The following is a 20,405-nucleotide window of genomic DNA, read 5'->3' on the forward strand; positions in this document are numbered from 1 at the left end:
TCGCTCGTTGCCGATTTTTGCAACGGAGCAATTAAGGCAAAAATGCGCATGGTTCGCAGTGCGCATGCGCTAAGTATTTTAGCACAAAACTTAGTAGATTTACTCACGTCCGAACAAAGAATTTTCATTGTTGAAGTGATCGGAGTGTGATTGACAGGAAGTGGGTGTTTCTGGGCGGAAACTGACCGTTTTCTGGGAGTGTGCGGAAAAAGCAGGCGTGCCAGGATAAAACGCAGGAGTGGCTGGACAAACGGGGGAGTGGCTGGCCGAACGCAGGGCGTGTTTGTGACGTCAAACCAGGAACGAAACGGGCTGAGCTGATCGCAATGTAGGAGTAAGTCTCAAGCTACTCAGAAACTGCTAAGAAATTTCTATTCGCAATTCTGCTAATCTTTTGTTCGCAATTCTGCTAAGCTAAAATACACTCCCAGAGGGCGGCGGCTTAGCGTGTGCAATGCTGCTAAAATCTGCTGGCGAGCGAACAACTCGGAATGAGGGCCTTTATTCCTTGCGATTGCTGCTAAGAGAATGAAAAAGGTAAATACATTTTGAATCAATCTACTTAAAAAGAAATATCACTTTTGTTCTTAAAACTTGGTTTATGAAGAGAGATCTACTCTCATGCCTAATGTTGGTGTTCTGGTGTGCTGGCACATATGAAATATACAGGGGGAAGAGGAGTGTGATCGTGATCATGGTCGCGCTACAAAACATAGGAAGATCATGCATACTACACACTAATAGAACCCTGGGTTGGAGTAAAACACCTGCCTGAAAGTAATATGAGGTAGAAGTGCTAACCACCACGCTACCATGTTTCCCAAATGAAGCTGTAACTAGATGTGAGTGCACAAAAGGAAGATTCTTGATGTAGACAAGAGAGACAGAATTTTGCACATACATTGTGATATTGTGTTTCATGAGATGCAGAAAACTTCCGTGCATGGCCTACATATCTATCACTCATACTGCTTTCACTATATGGTTTCTTTTTTGTCTAGGGAGGTGTTATGGGCATTGAAATCAACTGGAATTGTGATCTTGATCACTGGGTACATCATGGCTGCCGTCCAAAATATAGTTTCCGACGTTTGGATGATAAGGTTGTTGATGAACGCCTGTATCCTGGCCTGAATTTCAGGTAACGTGTGTAAAGTATGTGCCAGATTTTAGAACTTTCATGTGCAGGTAAGGGATCTCTGGTCTGGAAACTGGGGATTTCCAGGGGAAATAAGGGCAGAGGCAGGGGTGATTTTTAAATATATTTTAGCAGAAGTTTAGAATTGTTCTTATAAGCTTAGAAGAACCCCAACATCCATGGATTTGTGGATTTTAGAGATGAGCGGGTTCGGTTCCTCGAGATCCGAACCCCCCCGAACTTCACGTGGTTTACACGGGTCCGAGCCAGCCTCGGATCTTCCCGCCTTGCTCGGTTAACACGAACGAGCCCGAACGTCATCATCTCGCTGTCGTATTCTCGCGAGATTCGGATTGCATATAAAGAGCCGCGCGTCGCCGCCATTTTCACTCATGCATTGGAGATGATAGCGAGAGGACGTGGCTACGTTCTCTCAGTTTCTGTGTTCAGTATGCTGCAAATATCTGTGCTCAGTGCTCTGCAAATATCTACGTTCTCTGCCTGAAAACGCTCCATATCTGTGCTGCATTGTAGTTGTGCGCAGTATATAGTAGGAGGACAGTGCAGAATTTTGCTGACCACCAGTATATATATATATATATATATATATATATAACAAGCCATGCATAGAGGCACTCCCGGACTGCAGAATTAGTGAATCAAAATGCGGTGATTTATTCAACGTTTCGGGGTACTGCCCCCCGTCATCAGGACACACAGACATCAATATCTGTGAAACAAACAGTGCTTAAATAAACACACTTACAGGTCTCCAGATTGTTCTGCTGCCTCCCAGTGTGCGCTCCTGGCGTCTGCGTCTCACTTCGGTCCCGGATGTGACGTCCACCGGGTCACTACACCAGGGGCTGCCCAGGTTGCCATGGTGATGCTGCTGAAGCCGCAGCAGCACCATGGGACCTGTAAATAGATAACATAACAAACAAAACAATTATAATGATAATACAGTCTAAAATCAATCATTGTGAATCATATACTTGTGTTAATACTGTACATGCTGTGTAAATCTGTTAAAAAACAAGGTGATATTTGATCTTAGTGTAAACACACATTTCAGAGGCTGTATATCGCCATCTAGTGCTTGTGAATAAAATGTTCAATAAAAGCATACAAGACAAAGATATTATTGCACTAAATATCGGTGTTCAACCATATCCTCTGTTTTATAATGAGGAAACTCATATCCATGTTGAAGGATGTGGAAAACAATACTAACTTACTGATCTATATTATCTCTTAAAAAAGACAATATTATACATATCTATAGATCAACTAAAAAAAATTTTTTACAAAAAATTATAAATGCCTATGTGCACTATATTCTGACCCTGGCTATATACTAATAAGAATTTAGGATTATTCATCTGGCCATACCTATCTGGTCATCAAAAATAACAATGATTCTGCAAACAATAAGGACCTCATCTGAGGGCCGATGTCCTTTCCCTGATGTATTCATTACTAAATGTATCTCTGTGCATGATTATCCACGCACTCACTGCTCATATCTAGCACATTCTAACAAATGTTATAAACGACCTTCTAAAAGAGACGTTACAAAAAACTTTATAAAAAACAGCTGAAATTAAGGGCTTCATTCAGTCCATGTGGACTAACCGTATTGAGGCGATATATCCATTTGCATTCCAGCTGTAGCAACTGCTTGTCTCGATCTCCCCCTCTTAAACTTGGGGGGATCTGGTCTATTATTCGATATCTTAAAGTTGCCATGGAATGCTTCGCCCTCAAAAAATGTCGAGCCACTGCCTGATCACTTTTGCCCTCATTGATGGCTGCTCTTATGGCTCCCCTATGTTGGGCCATTCTCTCTTTAAATTGTCTTTTGGTTTTCCCAACATAGTGGAGCCCACACGGGCAGGAGAGTAAATAAATAACGTATTTTGAAGTACATGTCACCGGGTATTTGATATAGAGTGTTTTACCCGTATGGGGATGCGAGAACTTACTGCCAGCAATCATGTAGCTGCAGGTAACGCAGCCTGTGCATTTATAACACCCTCCTGGTCTAGTTAAAAAACTAGAAGGTCGTTTATAACATTTGTTAGAATGTGCTAGATATGAGCAGTGAGTGCGTGGATAATCATGCACAGAGATACATTTAGTAATGAATACATCAGGGAAAGGACATCGGCCCTCAGATGAGGTCCTTATTGTTTGCAGAATCATTGTTATTTTTGATGACCAGATAGGTATGGCCAGATGAATAATCCTAAATTCTTATTAGTATATAGCCAGGGTCAGAATATAGTGCACATAGGCATTTATAATTTTTTGTAAGTCCAGTGCGACAGCAGCATTATCAGCAACACACAATTGGAACCAGAAAATCTGTAAAGGGCCTCCCAGGTCCCCTATAAATACCTGAGTATACTGCAATTAGTGAATGCAGATCGGCCGCGACCCGATGCGTCACTTCCGGTCTAGACCGGAAGTATCAACGCGGCCGGACCCGTCCCAGTGTAAACACCCAAATGCGCATCGTGGGCACATGGGGGAGGATTATTGAGAATCACAATAGGCGTTTATCACTGTTTATATATGTTGGTTTACATTTCTGTGTTTTGGTCTACATCTCTATATCTCTATATGTATACACATTTATATAATATGTTTCTTCATTATTTTTTCCGGAATTGCTATGTGCGACTCCCAGGTTCCCGATATACCTTTAAACCAGTACACTAGCAACACTATGGCTAGTATACTGTATGCCCTTTCCTATGCCGTCCCCCTTTCTAGTTTAGCCTCTAACGACGACACCAAGGTTGCCGTGGTTACCGCATGACTTCCGGTCCTGACCGGAAGTGAGGTAGCGGCAACAGGACGTTGCCTTAGCAACCCACACGCCGCCGTCTTTGCGGCTATGATACTGCCATCGGTGTACACTTCTGGACACGGTTAGGAGCATTGTGATTCTCAATAATCCTCCCCCATGTGCCCACGATGCGCATTTGGGTGTTTACACTGGGACGGGTCCGGCCGCGTTGATATTTCCGGTCTAGACCGGAAGTGACGCATCGGGTCGCGGCCGATCTGCATTCACTAATTGCAGTATACTCAGGTATTTATAGGGGACCCGGGAGGCCCTTTACAGATTTTCTGGTTCCAATTGTGTGTTGCTGATAATGCCGCTGTCGCACTGGACTCTATGTTGACTGGCAAACTACCTTGATATCATGGGACCGAAACGTTGGTGAGCCCTTTCCAATTTTTGAAACTTGAAGTTTGATGGAACCAATTCCTTGATTAAATTTGTGTTTATACTAATTACACAAGTTTGGAGAGTGCTATCATTCTTCCACTGTATGTGGAGGAACTCTGTATTATATATATATATATATATATATATATATATATATATATATATATATAGCAGTACGGTACAGTAGTCCATTGCTCTACCTCTGTGTCGTCAAGTATACTATCCATATCTGTGCTGCATTGTAGTTGTGCGCAGTATATAGTAGGAGGACAGTGCAGAATTTTGCTGACCACCAGTGTATATATATATATATATATATATATATAGCAGTACGGTACAGTAGGCCATTGCTATTGATATATTACTGGCATATAATTCCACACATTAAAAGATGGAGAACAAAAATGTGGAGGGTAAAATAGGGATAGATCAAGATCCACTTCCAGCTCGTGCTGAAGCTGCTGCCACTAGTCATGGCCGAGACGATGAAATGCCATCAACGTCGTCTGCCAAGGCCGATGCCCAATGTCATAGTAGAGAGCATGTAAAATCCAAAAAACAAAAGTTCAGTAAAATTACCCAAAAATCAAAATTAAAAGCGTCTGAGGAGAAGCGTAAACTTGCCAATATGCCATTTACGACACGGAGTGGCAAGGAACGGCTGAGGCCCTGGCCTATGTTCATGGCTAGCGGTTCAGTTTCACATGAGGATGGAAGCACTCATCCTCCCGCTAGAAAAATAAAAAGACTTAAGCTGGCAAAAGCACAGCAAAGAACTGTGCGTTCTTCTAAATCACAAATCCCCAAGGAGAGTCCAATTGTGTCGGTTGCGATGCCTGACCTTCCCAACACTGGACGGGGAGAGGTGGCGCCTTCCACCATTTGCACGCCCCCTGCAAGTGCTGGAAGGAGCACCCACAGTCCAGTTCCTGATATTGAAATTGAAGATGTCACTGTTGAAGTACATCAGGATGAGGATATAGGTGTTGCTGGCGCTGAGGAGGAAATTGACAAGGAGGAATCTGATGGTGAGGTGGTTTGTTTAAGTCAGGCACCCGGGGAGACACCTGTTATCAGTGGGATGAATATGACCATCGGTGTGGAATTATTTTAACAGAAATGCGGACAACAAGTGTCAAGCCGTGTGTTGCCTTTGTCACGCTGTAATAAGTAGGGGTAAGGACGTTAACCACCTAGGAACATCCTCCCTTAAACGTTACCTGGAGCGCATTCATCAGAAGTCATTGACAGGTTCAAAAACTTTGGGTGACAGCGGAAGCAGTCCACTGACCACTAAATCCCTTCTTCCTCTTGTACCCAAGCTCCTGCAAACCACACCACCAACTCCCTCAATGTCAATTTCCCCCTTAGACAGGAACGCCAATAGTCCTGCAGGCCATGTCACTGCCAAGTCTGACGAGTCCTCTCCTGACTGAGATTCCTCCGATGGATCCTTGAGTGTAACTCCTACTGCTGCTGCGCTGCTGTTGCTGCTGGGAGTCGATCGTCATCCCAGAGGGGAAGTCGGAAGACCACTTGTACTACTTCCAGTAAGCAATTGACTGTCCAACAGTCCTTTGCGAGGAAGATGAAATATCACAGCAGTCATCCTGTTGCAAAGTGGATAACTCAGGCCTTGGCAGCTGTGTTGGTGTTAGACGTGCGTCCGGTATCTGCCGTTAGTTCACAGGCAATTAGAGAATTTCTTGAGGTATTGTGTCCCCGGTACCAAATACCATCTAGGTTCTACTTCTCTAGGCATGCGATACCGAGAATGTACACAGATGTCAGAAAAAGACTCACCAGTGTCCTAAAAAATGCAGTTGTACCCAGTGTCCACTTAACCACGGATGGGTGTAGTACGGCTGACCGGCGGTCTCCTGACCGCCGGTCAGCTTACCGACGCCGGGATCCCAGCAGCATACCGGTGCCGGGATCCCGGCGGGGAGGGGCGAGTGCAGCAACCCTCTTGTGGGCTCGGTGGCGACCTGCGGTCGCCACGGGTTCTATTCCCACTCTATGGGTGTCGTGGACACCCACGAGTGGAAATAGTTCCCGTTTGTCGGCATGCCGACCATCGGGACAGTGGCCCGTCGGGCTGGTGGAGGAGGTCATGTGACTGTCGGTCAGCTGACCGGCGGTCACATGAATACCACCCACCACGGACATGTGGACAAGTGGAGCAGGGCAGACTCAGGACTATATGACTGTGACAGCCCACTGGGTAGATGTATTGCCTCCCGCAGCAAGAACAGCAGCGGCGGCACCAGTAGCAGCATCTCACAAATGCCAACTCGTTCCTAGGCAGGCTACGCTTTGTATCACCACTTTCCATAAGAGGCACACAGCTGACAACCTCTTACGGAAACTGAGGAACATCATCGCAGATTGGCTTACCCCAATTGAACTCTCCTGGGGATTTGTGACATCGGACACTGCCACTAATATTGTGCGTGCATTACAATTGGGCAAATTCCAGCACGTTCCATGTTTTGCACATACACTGAAATTGGTGGTGCAGAATTATTTAAAAAACGACAGGGGCGTGCAAGAGATCCTATCGGTGGCCAGAAGAATTGCGGGCCACTTTCGGCATTCAGCCACCGCGTGCCGAAGACTGGAGCAGCAGCAAACACCCCTGAACCTGTCCCGCCATCAGCTGAAGCAAGAGGTGGTAACGAGGTGGAATTCAACCCTCTATATGCTTCAGAGGATGGAGGAGCAGCAAAAGGCCATTCAAGCCTATACATCTGCCTACGATATAGGCAAAGGAGGGGGAATGCACCTGACTCAAGCGCAGTGGAGAATGATTTCAACGTTGTGCAAGGTTCTGCAACCCTTTGAACTTGCCACACGTGAAGTCAGTTCAGACACTGCCAGCCTGAGTCAGGTCATTCCCCATATCAGGCTTTTGCAGAAGCAGCTGGAGAGATTGAAGGAAGAGCTAAAATGGAGCGATTCCGCTAGGCATGTGGGACTTGTGGATTGAGCCCTTCATTCGCTTAACCAGGATTCACGGGTGGTCAATCTGTTGAAATCAGAGCACTACATTTTGGCCACCGTGCTCGATCCTAGGTTTAAAGCCTACGTTGTATCTCTCTTTCCCGGCAGACACAAGTCTGCAGATGTTTAAAGACCTGCTGGTGAGACACTTGTCAAGTCAAGCGGAACGTGACCCGCCAACAGCTCCTCCTTCATTTTCTCCCGCCACTAGAGCTGCCAGGAAAAGGATCAGATTTCCAAAACTACCCGCTGGCGGTGATGCAGGGCAGTCAGGAGCAAGTGCTGACATCTGGTCCGGACTGAAGGACCTGCCAACGATTACTGACATGTCGTCTGCTGTCACTGCATATGATTCTGTCACCATTGAAAGAATGGTGGAGGATTATATGAGTGACAGCATCCAAGTAGGCACGTCAGACAGTCCGTACGTATACTGGCAGGAAAAAGAGGCAATTTGGAGGCCCTTGCACAAACTGGCTTTATTTTACCTAAGTTGCCCCCCCTCCAGTGTGTACTCCGAAAGAGTGTTTAGTGCAGGCGGTAACCTTCTCAGCGATCGGCGTACGAGGTTACTTCCACAAAATGTGGAGACGATGTTCATCAAAATGAATTATAATCAATTCCTCCGTGGAGACATTCACCAGCAATTGCCTTCAGAAAGTACACAGGGACCTGAGATGGTGGATTCCAGTGGGGACGAATTAATATTCTGTGAGGAGGGGGATGTACACAGTGAAAAGGGTGATGAATCGGAGGATGAGGAGGAGGTGGACATCTTGCCTCTGTAGAGCCAGTGTGTGCAAGGAGAGATTGATTGCTTCTCTTTTTGGTGGGGGCCCAAACCAACCAGTCATTTCAGCCAAAGTCGTGTGGCAGACCCTGTCGCTGAAATTATGGGTTTGTTAAAGTGTGCATGTCCTGTTTATACAACATAAGGGTGGGTGGGAGGGCCCAAGGACAATTCCATCTTGCACCTCTTTTTTTTAATTTTTTTTATTTATCTTTGCATCATGTGATGTTTGGGGCTAATTTTTTTAAGTGCCATCCTGTCTGACACTGAAGTGTCACTCCTAGATGGGCCAGGTGTTTGTGCCGGCCACTTGGGTCGCTTGGCTTAGTCATCCAGTGCAAATTTTAGGACTAAAAATAATATTGTGAGGTGTGAGGTGTTCAGAATAGACTGGAAATTAGTGGAAATTGTGGTTATTGAGGTTAATAATACTATGGGATCAAAATTAGCCCCAAATTCTATGATTTAAGCTGTTTTTGAGGGTTTTTTTGTAAAAAAAAAACCCACCCGAATCCAAAACACACCCGAATCCGACAACAAATTTTCACGGAGGTTTTGCCAAAACGCGTCCGAATCCAAAACCAAAACACAAAACCCGAAAAATTTCCGGTGCACATCTCTAGGGATTTTATGACCGCCAAAAAAGGCGGTATCTTTGGTGGTTCGTACACCTACGCCTTATATTACCTCTCCAGAATAGATCGTGACTCATTAAAAAGACATACCATATGATCTGAGCAGGGTTATTCGTGATTTCTCCTTCGTCCTAGAGGATGCTGGGGACTCCAAAAGGACCATGGGGTATAGACGGGATCCGCAGGAGACATGGGCACTTTAAGACTTTAATGGGCGTGAACTGGCTCCTCCCTCTATGCCCCTCCTCCAGACCCCAGTTAGATTCTGTGCCCAGAGGAGACTGGGTGCACACTAGGGGAGCTCTACTGAGTTTCTCTAAAGAAGACTTTTGTTAGGTTTATTATTTTCAGGTAGCACTGCTGGCAACAGGCTCCCTGCTTCGTGGGACTGAGGGGAGAGAAGCAGACCTACTTCTGTGAGTTCAAAGGCTCTGCTTCTTAGGCTACTGGACACCTTTAGCTCCAGAGGGTCTGATCACTTGGTGCACCTAGCTGCTCGTTCCCGGAGCCGCGCCGCCATCCCCCTCATAGAGCCTGAAGAGAGAAGCCGGGTGAGTAGTAGTAGCAAGAAGACTTTAAAGGCAGCAGAAGACTTCAGATCTTCCTGAGGTACCGCGCAGCGGTCGCGCTGCGCGCCATTGCTCCCACACACAAGCGGCTCTATATGGGTGCAGGGCGCAGGGGGGGCTCCCTGGGCAGCAATAAATCCTCTCTTTGGGATTGGCATGACGGTATACATTGCATAGGCAATGTATACAGACCCCCGCCAGTATAAATAAAAGCGGGAACGAAGCGCGCCGTGTAGGGGGAGGGGCTTCCTCCTTCAGCTCTAACCAGCGCCATTTTCTCCACAGCTTGCTGCAGAGACGCTGCTCCTGGCCCTTCACTGCTGTACACAAGTAACAGGGTGCACAAAAAGAAGGGGGGGGGGGCACAACATTTTGGTGTTGATTATTGATATAAAAGCGCTTACAGGTCTGGGGCGTTGTTTAATTCCTTCAGACCGGTGAGGCGCTGGGTGTGAGCTGGCAAACTCCCTTTCTGTCTCTCTGAAGGACCTTACGGTGGGTCTGTCCCCTATAGCCCAGTGTGTTTGGGGATGTCGGTACGCGTGTGTCGGCATGTCTGAGGTTGAAGGCTCTTCCCAGGAGGAGGCTGGTGTGGAGGTTGAACAGAATGTGGGAGTGACTCCGTCGGCACCGCCGACTGCTGATTGGGTAGATATGTGGCTTTATTGCATAAGAGGTTAGACAAATCTGAGTCTCAGAACCAGGCATGGAGACAATCCATGGGAGATGTTTTGTCACAATCTCAGGCCCCCTCAGGGTCACAGAAATGTTAATTTACCCAGATAGCAGACACTGATCCCGACACGGATTCTGACTCCAGTGTCGATTATGATGATGCCAAGTTACATCCTAAGGTGGCCAAGAGTATTCAGTACATGATTGTGGCAATTAAAGAGAGTAACATATCACAGAAGACCCCACTGTCCCTGACACAAGGGTATGTATGTTTAAAGGAAAGAAACCTGAGGTAATGTTTCCTCCCTCTCATGAACTGAACGCTCTTTTTGAAAAAGCTTGGGAATCCCCTGACAAGAGACTGCAGATTCCCAGGAGGATTGCTATGGCGTATCCTTTTCCCTTGCAGGATAGGTTACGGTGGGAATCCTCACCCACGGTGGACAAAGCTCTGGCGTGTTTGTCCAAGAAGGTGGCGCTACCGTCCCCTGACACGGCGGCCCTAAAGGATCCTGGAAAGTAAGTAAGCAGGAAACTACCTTAAAATCTATTTATGTTACTATGGGTACGCTGCTTAGGCCGGCCGTGGCGTCAGCATGGGTGAGTAGTGCTATTGAAAGGTGGGCAGATAACTTATCATCTGACATAGACACCCTGGATAGGGATAATGTGCTTTTGACATTGGGTCATATCAGGGACGCAGCAATATATCTAAGGGAAGCGGCGAGAGATATTGGCCTCTTGGGATCAAGGGCCAATGCCATGGCAGTCTCGGCTAGGAGGGCGTTGTGGACTCATCAGTGGAATGGTGATGCTGACTCTAAAAAGGTTATGGAGGCCCTGCCCTTCAAAGGTGAAGTGTTGTTTGGTGAAGGCCTCGCGGACCTGGTTTCTACGGCTACCATGAGTAAGTCTTCCTTTTTGCCTTTTGTCCCTCCACAGCAAAAGAAAACGCCTCAATACCAGATGCAGTCCTTTCGGTCTCATAAATTCAGGAAAGAACGTGGATCTTCCTTCCTCTCGGCCAGAGGTAAGGGAAGAGGAAAAAGATCACCTGCTGTGGCAAGCTCCCAGGAGCAGAAGTCCTCCCCGGCTTCTGCCAAATCCACCGCATGATGCTGGGGCTCCTCTGCGGGAGTCCGCACCAGTGGGGGCACGTCTTCAGCTCTTCGGTCAGGTCTGGGTTCGCTCGGGCCTGGATCCTTGGGTGCTGGAAATTGTGACCCAAGGGTACAAACTGGAGTTCCAAGACGTGCCTCCACACCGATTTTTCAAATCGGCCTTACCAATTTCTCACCTAGAGAGAGAGGTAGTGTGTGCGGCAATACAAAAGCTGTGTCAACAGCAAGTCATTGTCATGGTTCCTCCGTTACAACGGGGAAAGGGTTTTATTCAACCCTGTTCGTGGTCCCGAAGCCGGATGGCTCGGTCAGACCGATTCTGAACTTAAAATCCCTCAACCTGTATTTAAAAAGATTCAAATTCAAGATGGAGTCTCTACGAGCAGTGATCTCCAGTCTGGAGGGGGGTGGGGGGGGATTTTATGGTGTCAGTCGAGATAAAGGATGCATACCTACATGTCCCCATATATCCTCCTCATCAAGCGTTCCTGAGGTTCGCTGTTCAGGATTGTCACTACCAATTTCAGACGTTGCCATTTGGTCTTTCCACGGCCCAGAGGATTTTCACCAAAGTAATGGCGGAAATGATGGTACTCCTGCGCAAGCAAGGGGTCACAATTATCCCATACTTGGACGATCTCCTGATAAAGGCGAGTTCAAGGGAGCAGATACTAAAAAGCGTTGCGCTCTCCCTGAAGGTGCTGCAACTACATGGTTGGCTCCTAAATTTACCAAAGTCGCAGTTGATTCCGACAACTCGGCTGTCGTTTTTGGGCATGATTCTGGACACGGAACGGCAGAGGATCTTTCTCCCGTTGGAAAAGGCTCAGGAATTACAGAACATGGTCAAAGAACTTCTAAAACCACCAAGAGTGTCGATTCATCACTGCACTCGTGTGCTGGGGAAAATGGTGGCGGCCTACGAGGCCATTCCGTTCGGCAGATTCCATGCAAGAACTTTTCAGTGGGACCTGCTGGACAAGTGGTCCGGGTCCCATCTGCACATACACCGGAAGATAAGCCTGTCCCCCAGGGCCAGGGTTTCTCTCCTGTTGTGGCTCCAGAGTTCTCACCTTCTAGAGGGGCGCAGGTTTGGGATCCAGGATTGGATTCTGCTGACACAGGGACAAATTTTCAAGGGAAAATGGTCGAGCCAGGAAGCTTGTCTGCACATAAACGTGCTGGAGTTAAGGGCCATCTACAACGACTTCGGCAAGCGGAACATCTTCGCGATCTGCCCGTCATGATTCAGTCGGACAACATTACAGCCGTGGCGCACGTAAACCGCCAGGGCGGAACAAGGAGCAGAGCGGCAATGGCGGAGGCCGCCAAGATTCTTCGCTGGGCGGAAAAACATGCAAGCGCTCTGTCAGCAGTCTTCATTCCAGGAGTGGACAACTGGGAAGCAGACTTCCTCAGCAGACATGATCTCCATCCAGGAGAGTGGGATCTTCATCCAGAGGTCTTTGCAGAAGTGACAAGTCGGTGGGGACTTCCTCAAATAGACATGATGGCATCTCGCCTCAACAAGAAGCTTCAGACATATTGTTCCAGGTCGAGGGACCCTCAAGCAATAGCAGTGGACGCACTGGTGACACCATGGGTGTTTCAGTCGGTCTATGTGTTCCCTCCACTTCCACTCATCCCAAAGGTGATAAGGTTTATAAAAAGAACGAGGGTTCAGGCAATACTCGTTGTTCCAGATTGGCCACGGAGGGCCTGGTATCCGGATCTTCAGGAATTGCTCACAGGAGATCCCTGGCCTCTTTCTCTAAGAGAGGACCTGTTACAATAGGGGCCGTGCGTGTTCCAGGACTTACCGCGGTTGCGTTTGACGGCGTGGCGGTTGAACGCCAAATCCTAGCCAGAAAGGGTATTCCCGGGGAAGTCATCCCCACTCTACTTAAAGCTAGAAAGGAGGCATTATCACCGTATTTGGAGGAAATATGTGTCTTGGTGTGAATCCAGGAAGGCTCCTACGGAAGAATTTCAGCTGGGTCGTTTTCTCCACTTTTTGCAAGCAGGTGTGGATGCGGGCCTGAAGTTAGGCTCCATTAAAGTGCAGGTTTCGGCCTTGTCAATTTTCTTTCAAAAGGAATTGGCCTCGCTTCCAGAAGTTCAGACTTTTGTGAAGGGTGTGCTGCACATCCAACCTCCCTTTGTGCCCCCAGTGGCACCATGGGACCTTAACGTGGTGTTACAGGTTCTTACGTCACATTGGTTTGAATCTTTACAAAAGTTTGAGTTGAAATTTCTCACTTGGAAAGTAGTCATGCTATTGGCCTTGGCGTCCGCAAGGCGGGTATCCGAAATGGCGGCTTTGTCTCACAAAAGCCCCTATTTGATTTCCACGAGGATAGAGCGGAGTTGAGAACTCGTCAACAATTTTTGCCAAAGGTGGTTTCTTCGTTTCACATGAACCAACCTATTGTGGTACCTGTGGCTACTGAAGCCTTAGCTGATTCCAAGTCTCTTGACGTCGTCAGAGCTTTGAAAATTTATGTATCCAGAACGGCTCGTGTTAGGAAAACAGAGGCGCTGTTTGTCCTGTATGCGGCCAACAAGGTTGGCGCTCCTGCTTCTAAGCAGACTATTGCACGCTGGATCTGTAATACGATTCAGCAGGCTCATTCTACGTCAGGATTGCCGGTACCGAAATTGGTGAAAGCCCATTCCACTAGGAAGGTGGGCTCATCTTGGGCGGCTGCCCGAGGCGTCTCGGCATTACAGCTTTGCCGAGCAGCTACTTGGTCGGGTTCAAACACTTTAGCAAAATTCTACAAGTTTAATACCCTGGCTGATGAGGACCTCCTGTTTGCTCAATCGGTGCTGCAGAGTCATCCGCACTCTCCCGCCCGGTCTGGAGCTTTGGTATAAACTCCATGGTCCTTTTGGAGTTCCCAGCATCCTCTAGGACGAAGGAGAAAATAGGATTTTAATACCTACCGGTAAATCCTTTTTTCTTAGTCCGTAGAGGATGCTGGGCGCCCGTCCCAGTGCGGACTCTTATCTGCAGTAATTGGAAATAGTTATTGCTTATGTTGCACAAAGGTTGTGTTTTGGTAAAGGTCAGCCTGTTGCTGATCTCTTTGGTTCACGCTGTTAACTGGTTTTAGTTGTATACCATGTTGTACAGTGTGTTGTGGTGTGAGCTGGTATGTATCTCACCCTTAGTTTAACAAAATCCTTTTCCTCAAAATGTCCGTCTCCTCTGGGCACAGTTCCTATAACTGGGGTCTGGAGGAGGGGCGTAGAGGGAGGAGCCAGTTCACGCCCATTAAAGTCTTAAAGTGCCCATGTTTCCTGCGGATCCCGTCTATACTACATGGTCCTTTTGGAGTCCCCAGCATCCTCTACGGACTAAGAGAAAAGGATTTACCGGTAGGTATTAAAATCCTATTTTCATCAGGATATTAAGGGGCTCATTTATCAATGAGTTTTAGCTTGTGTTTGATAAATGACAGATGGGAGCTGATTAGCTGGAGCGCCATTTATTATACTATATGCAAAAAAGTTTAAATTAGCTAAAACTCACTGATAAATGGGACAATAAATATTGAAAATTACTGACGCCACAATAGAAATAGTAGACCTAGCTACAGCTGAAAATAATATTGATGGGAAATAAGAATTTTAATTATCTATGAATTTCTAATTCACACTACCAACATTTGCACTTTACTTCAAAACCTATAGAAATTTTAATGCATATCTAATAAAGATTTTGTTTTTAATTAATAGTGAACATAAAAAGATTAGATGTTATTTGAGTGTGTTACTCCTTTTCCTAAGCTTAGGCCCTACAGCCATCTGTAACTGTCACCTGCATGCATTGTAATATCAGTGTGATGCCACAGTATGATATCACAATCACACTGCCACCTTATATAAAGCATGCCCAGCTACTGCCAGCCACTTTGTGGTGGCAGCTTGTCCCCACATTGACTCCTTGTGAGGAATTGTTCTTCATTTGGATTTTATTTTTACTAGTGACTTCCGATAAGGATTTGAGAACAACTGTGAATAACAACTTTTCTCTTACGTCCTAGAGGATACTGGGGTTCCATTTAGTACCATGGGGTATAAACGGGTCCACTAGGAGCCATGGGCACTTTAAGAATTTGATAGTGTGGACTGGCTTCTCCCTTTATGCCCCTCCTACCAGAATCAGTTTAGAAAATGTGCCCGGAGGAGCCGGTCATGCTTGTGGAAGCTCCTGAAGAGTTTTCTGCATTTATTTTATATGTTTGTTATTTTCAGGCAGGGCTGGTTAGCACCAGCTTGCCTGCTTCGTGGGACTTAGGGGGGAAACGGCCCAACCTCTTGAAGGGTTAATGGTCCCGTTCCCCACTGACGGGACACTGAGCTCCTGAGGGAACTGTTCGCAAGCCCCACCACGGCGAGCGTACATTCCCGCAGCACGCCTAACAGAGCCAGAAGAAAGAAGAGTGGTGAGTACTAAGCCGGCATCCCGACTAGCGGGTCATCGGCCATTATGGCGGCATGAGGGTACGGAGACGCACGGCTTGTAATCGGGGCAGAATGTGTCTCCAGACGCAGTACACAGCTGCGTCTCAGTACACTATGCACAGTTCCTACACTGGCAAAAACAGCCTTAAAACGGTTCTCTCTCCATTTAAAGCACCAGATTACTTCAGCCAGTATAAAAAAAGTGGGAAGACCGCGCGCCATTGAAGGGGCGGGGCCTTCACTATGAGCAGATCCAGCAGCTCACCAGCGCCATTTTCCCTCTGCAGTGGACACAGACGCTGACTGACAGGGACGCGAAGCTCCTCCGGAGAGACTCCAGATTACCTCAGTGCTACCAGGGGGTCATAGCAGGGGGGGAGCGATTTTTAGTGTACTAATGGGGGTCATTCCGAGTTGATCGCTCGCTAGCTACTTTTAGCAGCCGTGCAAATGCATAGTCACCGCCCACGGGGGAGTGTGTTTTTGCTTTGCAAGTGTGCGAACGCGTGTGCAGCCGAGCGAGACAAAAATGTTTTTTGCAGTTTCTGAGTAGCTCTGGACTTACTCAGCCCTTGTGATCACTTCAGTCTTTTTGGTCCCGGAATTGACGTCAGACACCCGCCCTCCAAACGCCTGGACACGCCTGCGTTTTTCCAAACACTCCCTGAAAACGGTCAGTTGACACCCATAAACGCCCTCTTCCTGTCAATCTCCTTGCGATCGGCTGTGCAAATGGATTCTTCGTTAAATCCTTTGCCCAGCACCGATCCGCTTTGTACCCGTACGATGCGCGTGCGCATTGTGGTGCATATGCATGCGCAGTAGTAACCTGTTCGCTGCGCTGCGAAAAACAGCAGCGAGCGATCAACTCTGAATGACCCCCTAAGCCCCCTATCAGGGTACTTAGTCTGCGACCCGGCTAAGCTTGGCATTAGCGATAAGGGCGCGGTGGGGACTGGCTCCAACTAACTCTATGTCGCCCTGAAGGGCTCTTTGTGGGTTAATTGTGCTTAACCTTTTCCTGTGTGTGTGTGTGTGTGTGTGTGTGTGTGTGCTGTCACATTTACATTATGTCAGACAAAGAGTGTGTTTCTTGTACAGTGGGGTGTTCCTCTTCACCAGGGGGCTCACTACTGGGTACTCAGGGCAGTGCACCTTGCCAGAATAGCGGGGCTGAACCAGATTGGGTTACTTCCATTAAGGGAATTATCTCAAATATTTCCCGCAATGAGAAAGAGACGCAATACTTAAGACAGACTGTGGATGAGTTTATGAATAGAGACTCAGTCCCCAAACCAGCGTCTCAATCCCCTCCCATTTGTCCGCAAAAACGATCTCTGGCTCATATCCTGCAGTCTGAGTTTGACACTGACGGGTCAGACGTGGAGGAGGGTGAGGTGGATTTGGAGGGGGGGATGCTACTCTGTCACAGGGAATAGAGGCTCTTATAGAGGCTATCAGAGATGTTCTACAAATTCCTGATAAGGTGTGGAGGAGTGAGAGGGATCTTATTTTAATGTAAAAAAATAAGTCCTCAGTCACTTTTCCTGCGTTAAAGGAATTGAAAACCCAGTTTGAAGAACCGTGGGTAAATCCTGATAAAAAAAATTCAAATCCCTAAAATGTTGCTCTCATATTTTCCTTTTCCTCTAGAGGATAGGAAAAAAAATGAGAAATCCACCAATAGTGGACGCATCAGTCTCTAGGCTGTCACGTAAAATTGTATTGTGCCTGGTGCAGCCTCCCTAAAAGATACGGCTGATTGTAAACTTGAGACTATACTCAAATCTTTGTACACAGCTGCTGGGGTGGCCCAAAGACCCACTATTGCATGTGCGTGGATCACAAAAGCCATTGCTAAATGGTCAGGTAACCTAATTGAGGGGTTAGATTCCTTGTCTAGGGAGGATGTTATTTTACTCCTGAAGCATATAAAGGACGTTGGAAGCCATAAAAGAGATTTGTTTGCTTAATGCACGCACCACCGCTATGGCTATGGACTCCAGGAAAGGCGTGGAAGGCCTGCCATTCACAGGAGAGGCCTTGCTTGGAGACGAACTCGACAAATGGATCTCCAGATCTTCCTTCTGCAGCTCCCCCAGCCAGGAAAGCTTATTCAGCTTCAAATTTACAGTCCTTTCGGACAGCCAAGTTTAAGGGAAAATCCAGAGGTGCTTCTACGTCTTCCAGAGGTGCAAGAGGTAAACCACGCAAACCAGCAACTGCAGGTGCTCAGGAACAGAGCTCAGGCGCTGCTTCCTCAAAGCCTTCAGCATGACGATGGACCGCGATGCCTGGAGGGCTGTCAGGTCACATCTGGTCAAGTTCGTGGCGGGATCCCTGGGTCATTGATCTTATTTTCCAGGGCTACAGACTGGAGTTCCAAGACCTCCCACCTCACAGATTCTTCAAATCAGGCTTACCAGCTTCACAAGAGACAAGTATAACTTTACAGCAGACCATCCAAAAACTGGTATAGACTCAAGTCATTGTTCCAGTTCCAGTTCCACCTCATCTGCACAACAAGGGGTACTATTCCAACTTGTTTGTAGTACCAAAGCCAGACGGTTCGGTACGACCAATTCTGAATCTCAAGTCCTTGAATCCGTTCTTAAGAGTGTTCAAGTTCAAAATGGAGTCTCTGAGAGCGGTGATCTCAGTCTTGGAGGAAGGGGAATTCCTTGTGTCTCTGTATCTCAAGGATGCGTACCTTCACATTCCGATCTGGCTGCCTCATCAGGCTTATCTACGGTTTGTACTGCAGGACTGTCACTACCAGTTCCAGGCCCTGCCGTTTGGTCTCTCCACGGCACCAAGGGTATTCACCAAAGTGATGGCAGAGATGATGTTTCTCCTTCGCAAGCAGGGAGTGAACATAATTCCGTACCTGGATGATCTTCTGATAAAGGCGCCGTCCAGGGAGAGGTTGCTGGACAGCATTGGCCTCTCAACCAAACTTCTCCAGGATCACGGGTGGATTCTGAACCTTCCGAAATCTCATCGAGAGCCAACACGGAGGCTCCCATTCCTGGGAATGATACTGGACATGAAGTCGCAGAAAGTGTTCCTTCCGTGGGAAAAAGCATTGGAAATCCAGTCGATGGTTCAAGATGTCCTGAAGCCAACCCGGATTTCGGTGCATCTATGCATTCGCCTTCTGGGGAAAATGGTGGCCTCTTACGAGGCGCTTCAATATGGAAGGTTTCACGCAAGACCCTTCCAGCTCGATCTGTTGGACAAATGGTCCGGATCGCATCTTCACATGCACCAGAGGATCTGTCTGTCACCAAAAGCCAGGATCTCCCTTCTGTGGTGACTACAGATTTCTCACCGCATCGAGGGTCGGAATTCAGGACTGGATCCTGTTAACTACGGATGCAAGCCTCAAAGGTTGGGGAGCAGTCACCCAGGGGGTGCAGTTTCAAGGCAGATGGTCAAGTCAGGAAGTCACCCTTCCAATTAACATTCTGGAACTCAGGGCCATATACAACGCCCTTCTGCAGGCCTCTTATCTTCTTCAGGATAGGACCATTCAGGTCCAGTTGGACAATGTGACGGCAGTGACGTACATAAACTGACAGGGCGGAACGAAATGCAGAGCAGCAATGTCAGGTGTCAAGAATTTTCCTCTGGACAGAAAGAAACGCTGTGGCATTGTCAGCGGTCTTCATTCTGGGAGTAGACTTCCTCAGCAGACATGACCTGCACCCGGGTGAGTGGGGCCTTCACCCGGAAGTGTTCAGGTGCTTGACACGTCGGTGGGGATATCCACAAATCGACATGATGGCCTGTTATTTTAACAAGAAGCTCAAGCGGTATTGTTCCAGGTCGAGAGACCCACAGGTAGTGGCGGTAGATGCTCTGACGACTCCATGGGTCTATCAGATGGTGTACGTGTTTCCTCCACTTCTTCTGATCCCAAGAATTCTCAAAAGGATAAAAAGGGAAAAGGTTCAAGCAATACTCATTGCTCCGGACTGGCCAAGATGGACCTGGTACGCGGATCTTCTGGAGATGCTCCTCGAAGATCCGTGGCCTCTACCTCTTCGCGAGGATCTTCTGCAACAGGGCCCGTTTGTCTATCAGGACTTACCGCGACTACGTTTGACGGCATGGAAGTTGAGCGGCTGATTCTAGCCAGAAGAGGGATCTCGACTATGATCCAAACCAGGAAGGGGGTAACGTCTAAACATTACCACCGTATTTGGAAGAAATACGTCTCTTGGTGTGAGAACAGAAAATATTCTGCTGTGGAATTTCATCTGGATCGTTTCCTGCTTTTTCTGCAGGCAGTTGTGGATGTGGGCTTACGTCTGGGCTCCATAAAAGTCCAGATTTCGGCCTTGTCCATGTTCTTTCAAAAACAATTGGCTTCTCTCCCTGAGTTCCAGACATTTTTGAAGGGTGTTATGCGCATCCAACCTCCCTTTGTGCCTCCCATGACACCATGGGATCTCAATTTGGTGCTGAAGTTCCTCCAATCGGACTGGTTTTGAACCGTTACAGGAGTCTGCTACTTCAAAGTGTTTAGATGTGAGGGCTTTGAAGGTGTATGTAAAGAGAACAGCTCGTCACAGGAAATCCGACTTGCTTTTGTTCTATATGATCCCAATAAAATTGTGTGTCCTGCTTCAAAGCAGACAATTGCACACTAGATCAGGTTCACTATCCAGAATGCTTATTCCATGGCAGGTTTTCCGGTTCCAAAATCTGTACAGGCCCACTCTACTAGGTCGGTGGGTTCTTCCTGAGCGGCTGCCCGG

At 47.5% G+C, this 20,405-nt stretch overlaps 1 protein-coding gene and 1 long non-coding RNA gene across 2 annotated transcripts in view; one reads left to right on the forward strand and one right to left on the reverse strand.

Annotated features, from left to right (window-relative positions):
- The window catches only part of LOC135066290 (uncharacterized), a 78,554-nt gene extending 76,556 nt beyond the window's left edge, over window positions 1-1,998 (reverse strand). The window contains exon 1 of the long non-coding RNA XR_010252547.1: window positions 1,905-1,998. This is a non-coding gene — a long non-coding RNA (uncharacterized LOC135066290). The remainder of the gene's footprint in view (window positions 1-1,904) is intronic.
- The window catches only part of P2RX7 (purinergic receptor P2X 7), a 195,318-nt gene that overhangs the window by 57,189 nt on the left and 117,724 nt on the right, over window positions 1-20,405 (forward strand). Inside the window, exon 8 of the mRNA XM_063964421.1 lies at window positions 1,002-1,141. Within this exon, the coding sequence (XP_063820491.1) occupies window positions 1,002-1,141 (140 nt within the window). The remainder of the gene's footprint in view (window positions 1-1,001; window positions 1,142-20,405) is intronic.

The sequence above is a fragment of the Pseudophryne corroboree genome, chromosome 1 (genome assembly GCF_028390025.1).
Source record: "Pseudophryne corroboree isolate aPseCor3 chromosome 1, aPseCor3.hap2, whole genome shotgun sequence".
Taxonomy (NCBI): Eukaryota; Metazoa; Chordata; class Amphibia; order Anura; family Myobatrachidae; genus Pseudophryne; species Pseudophryne corroboree.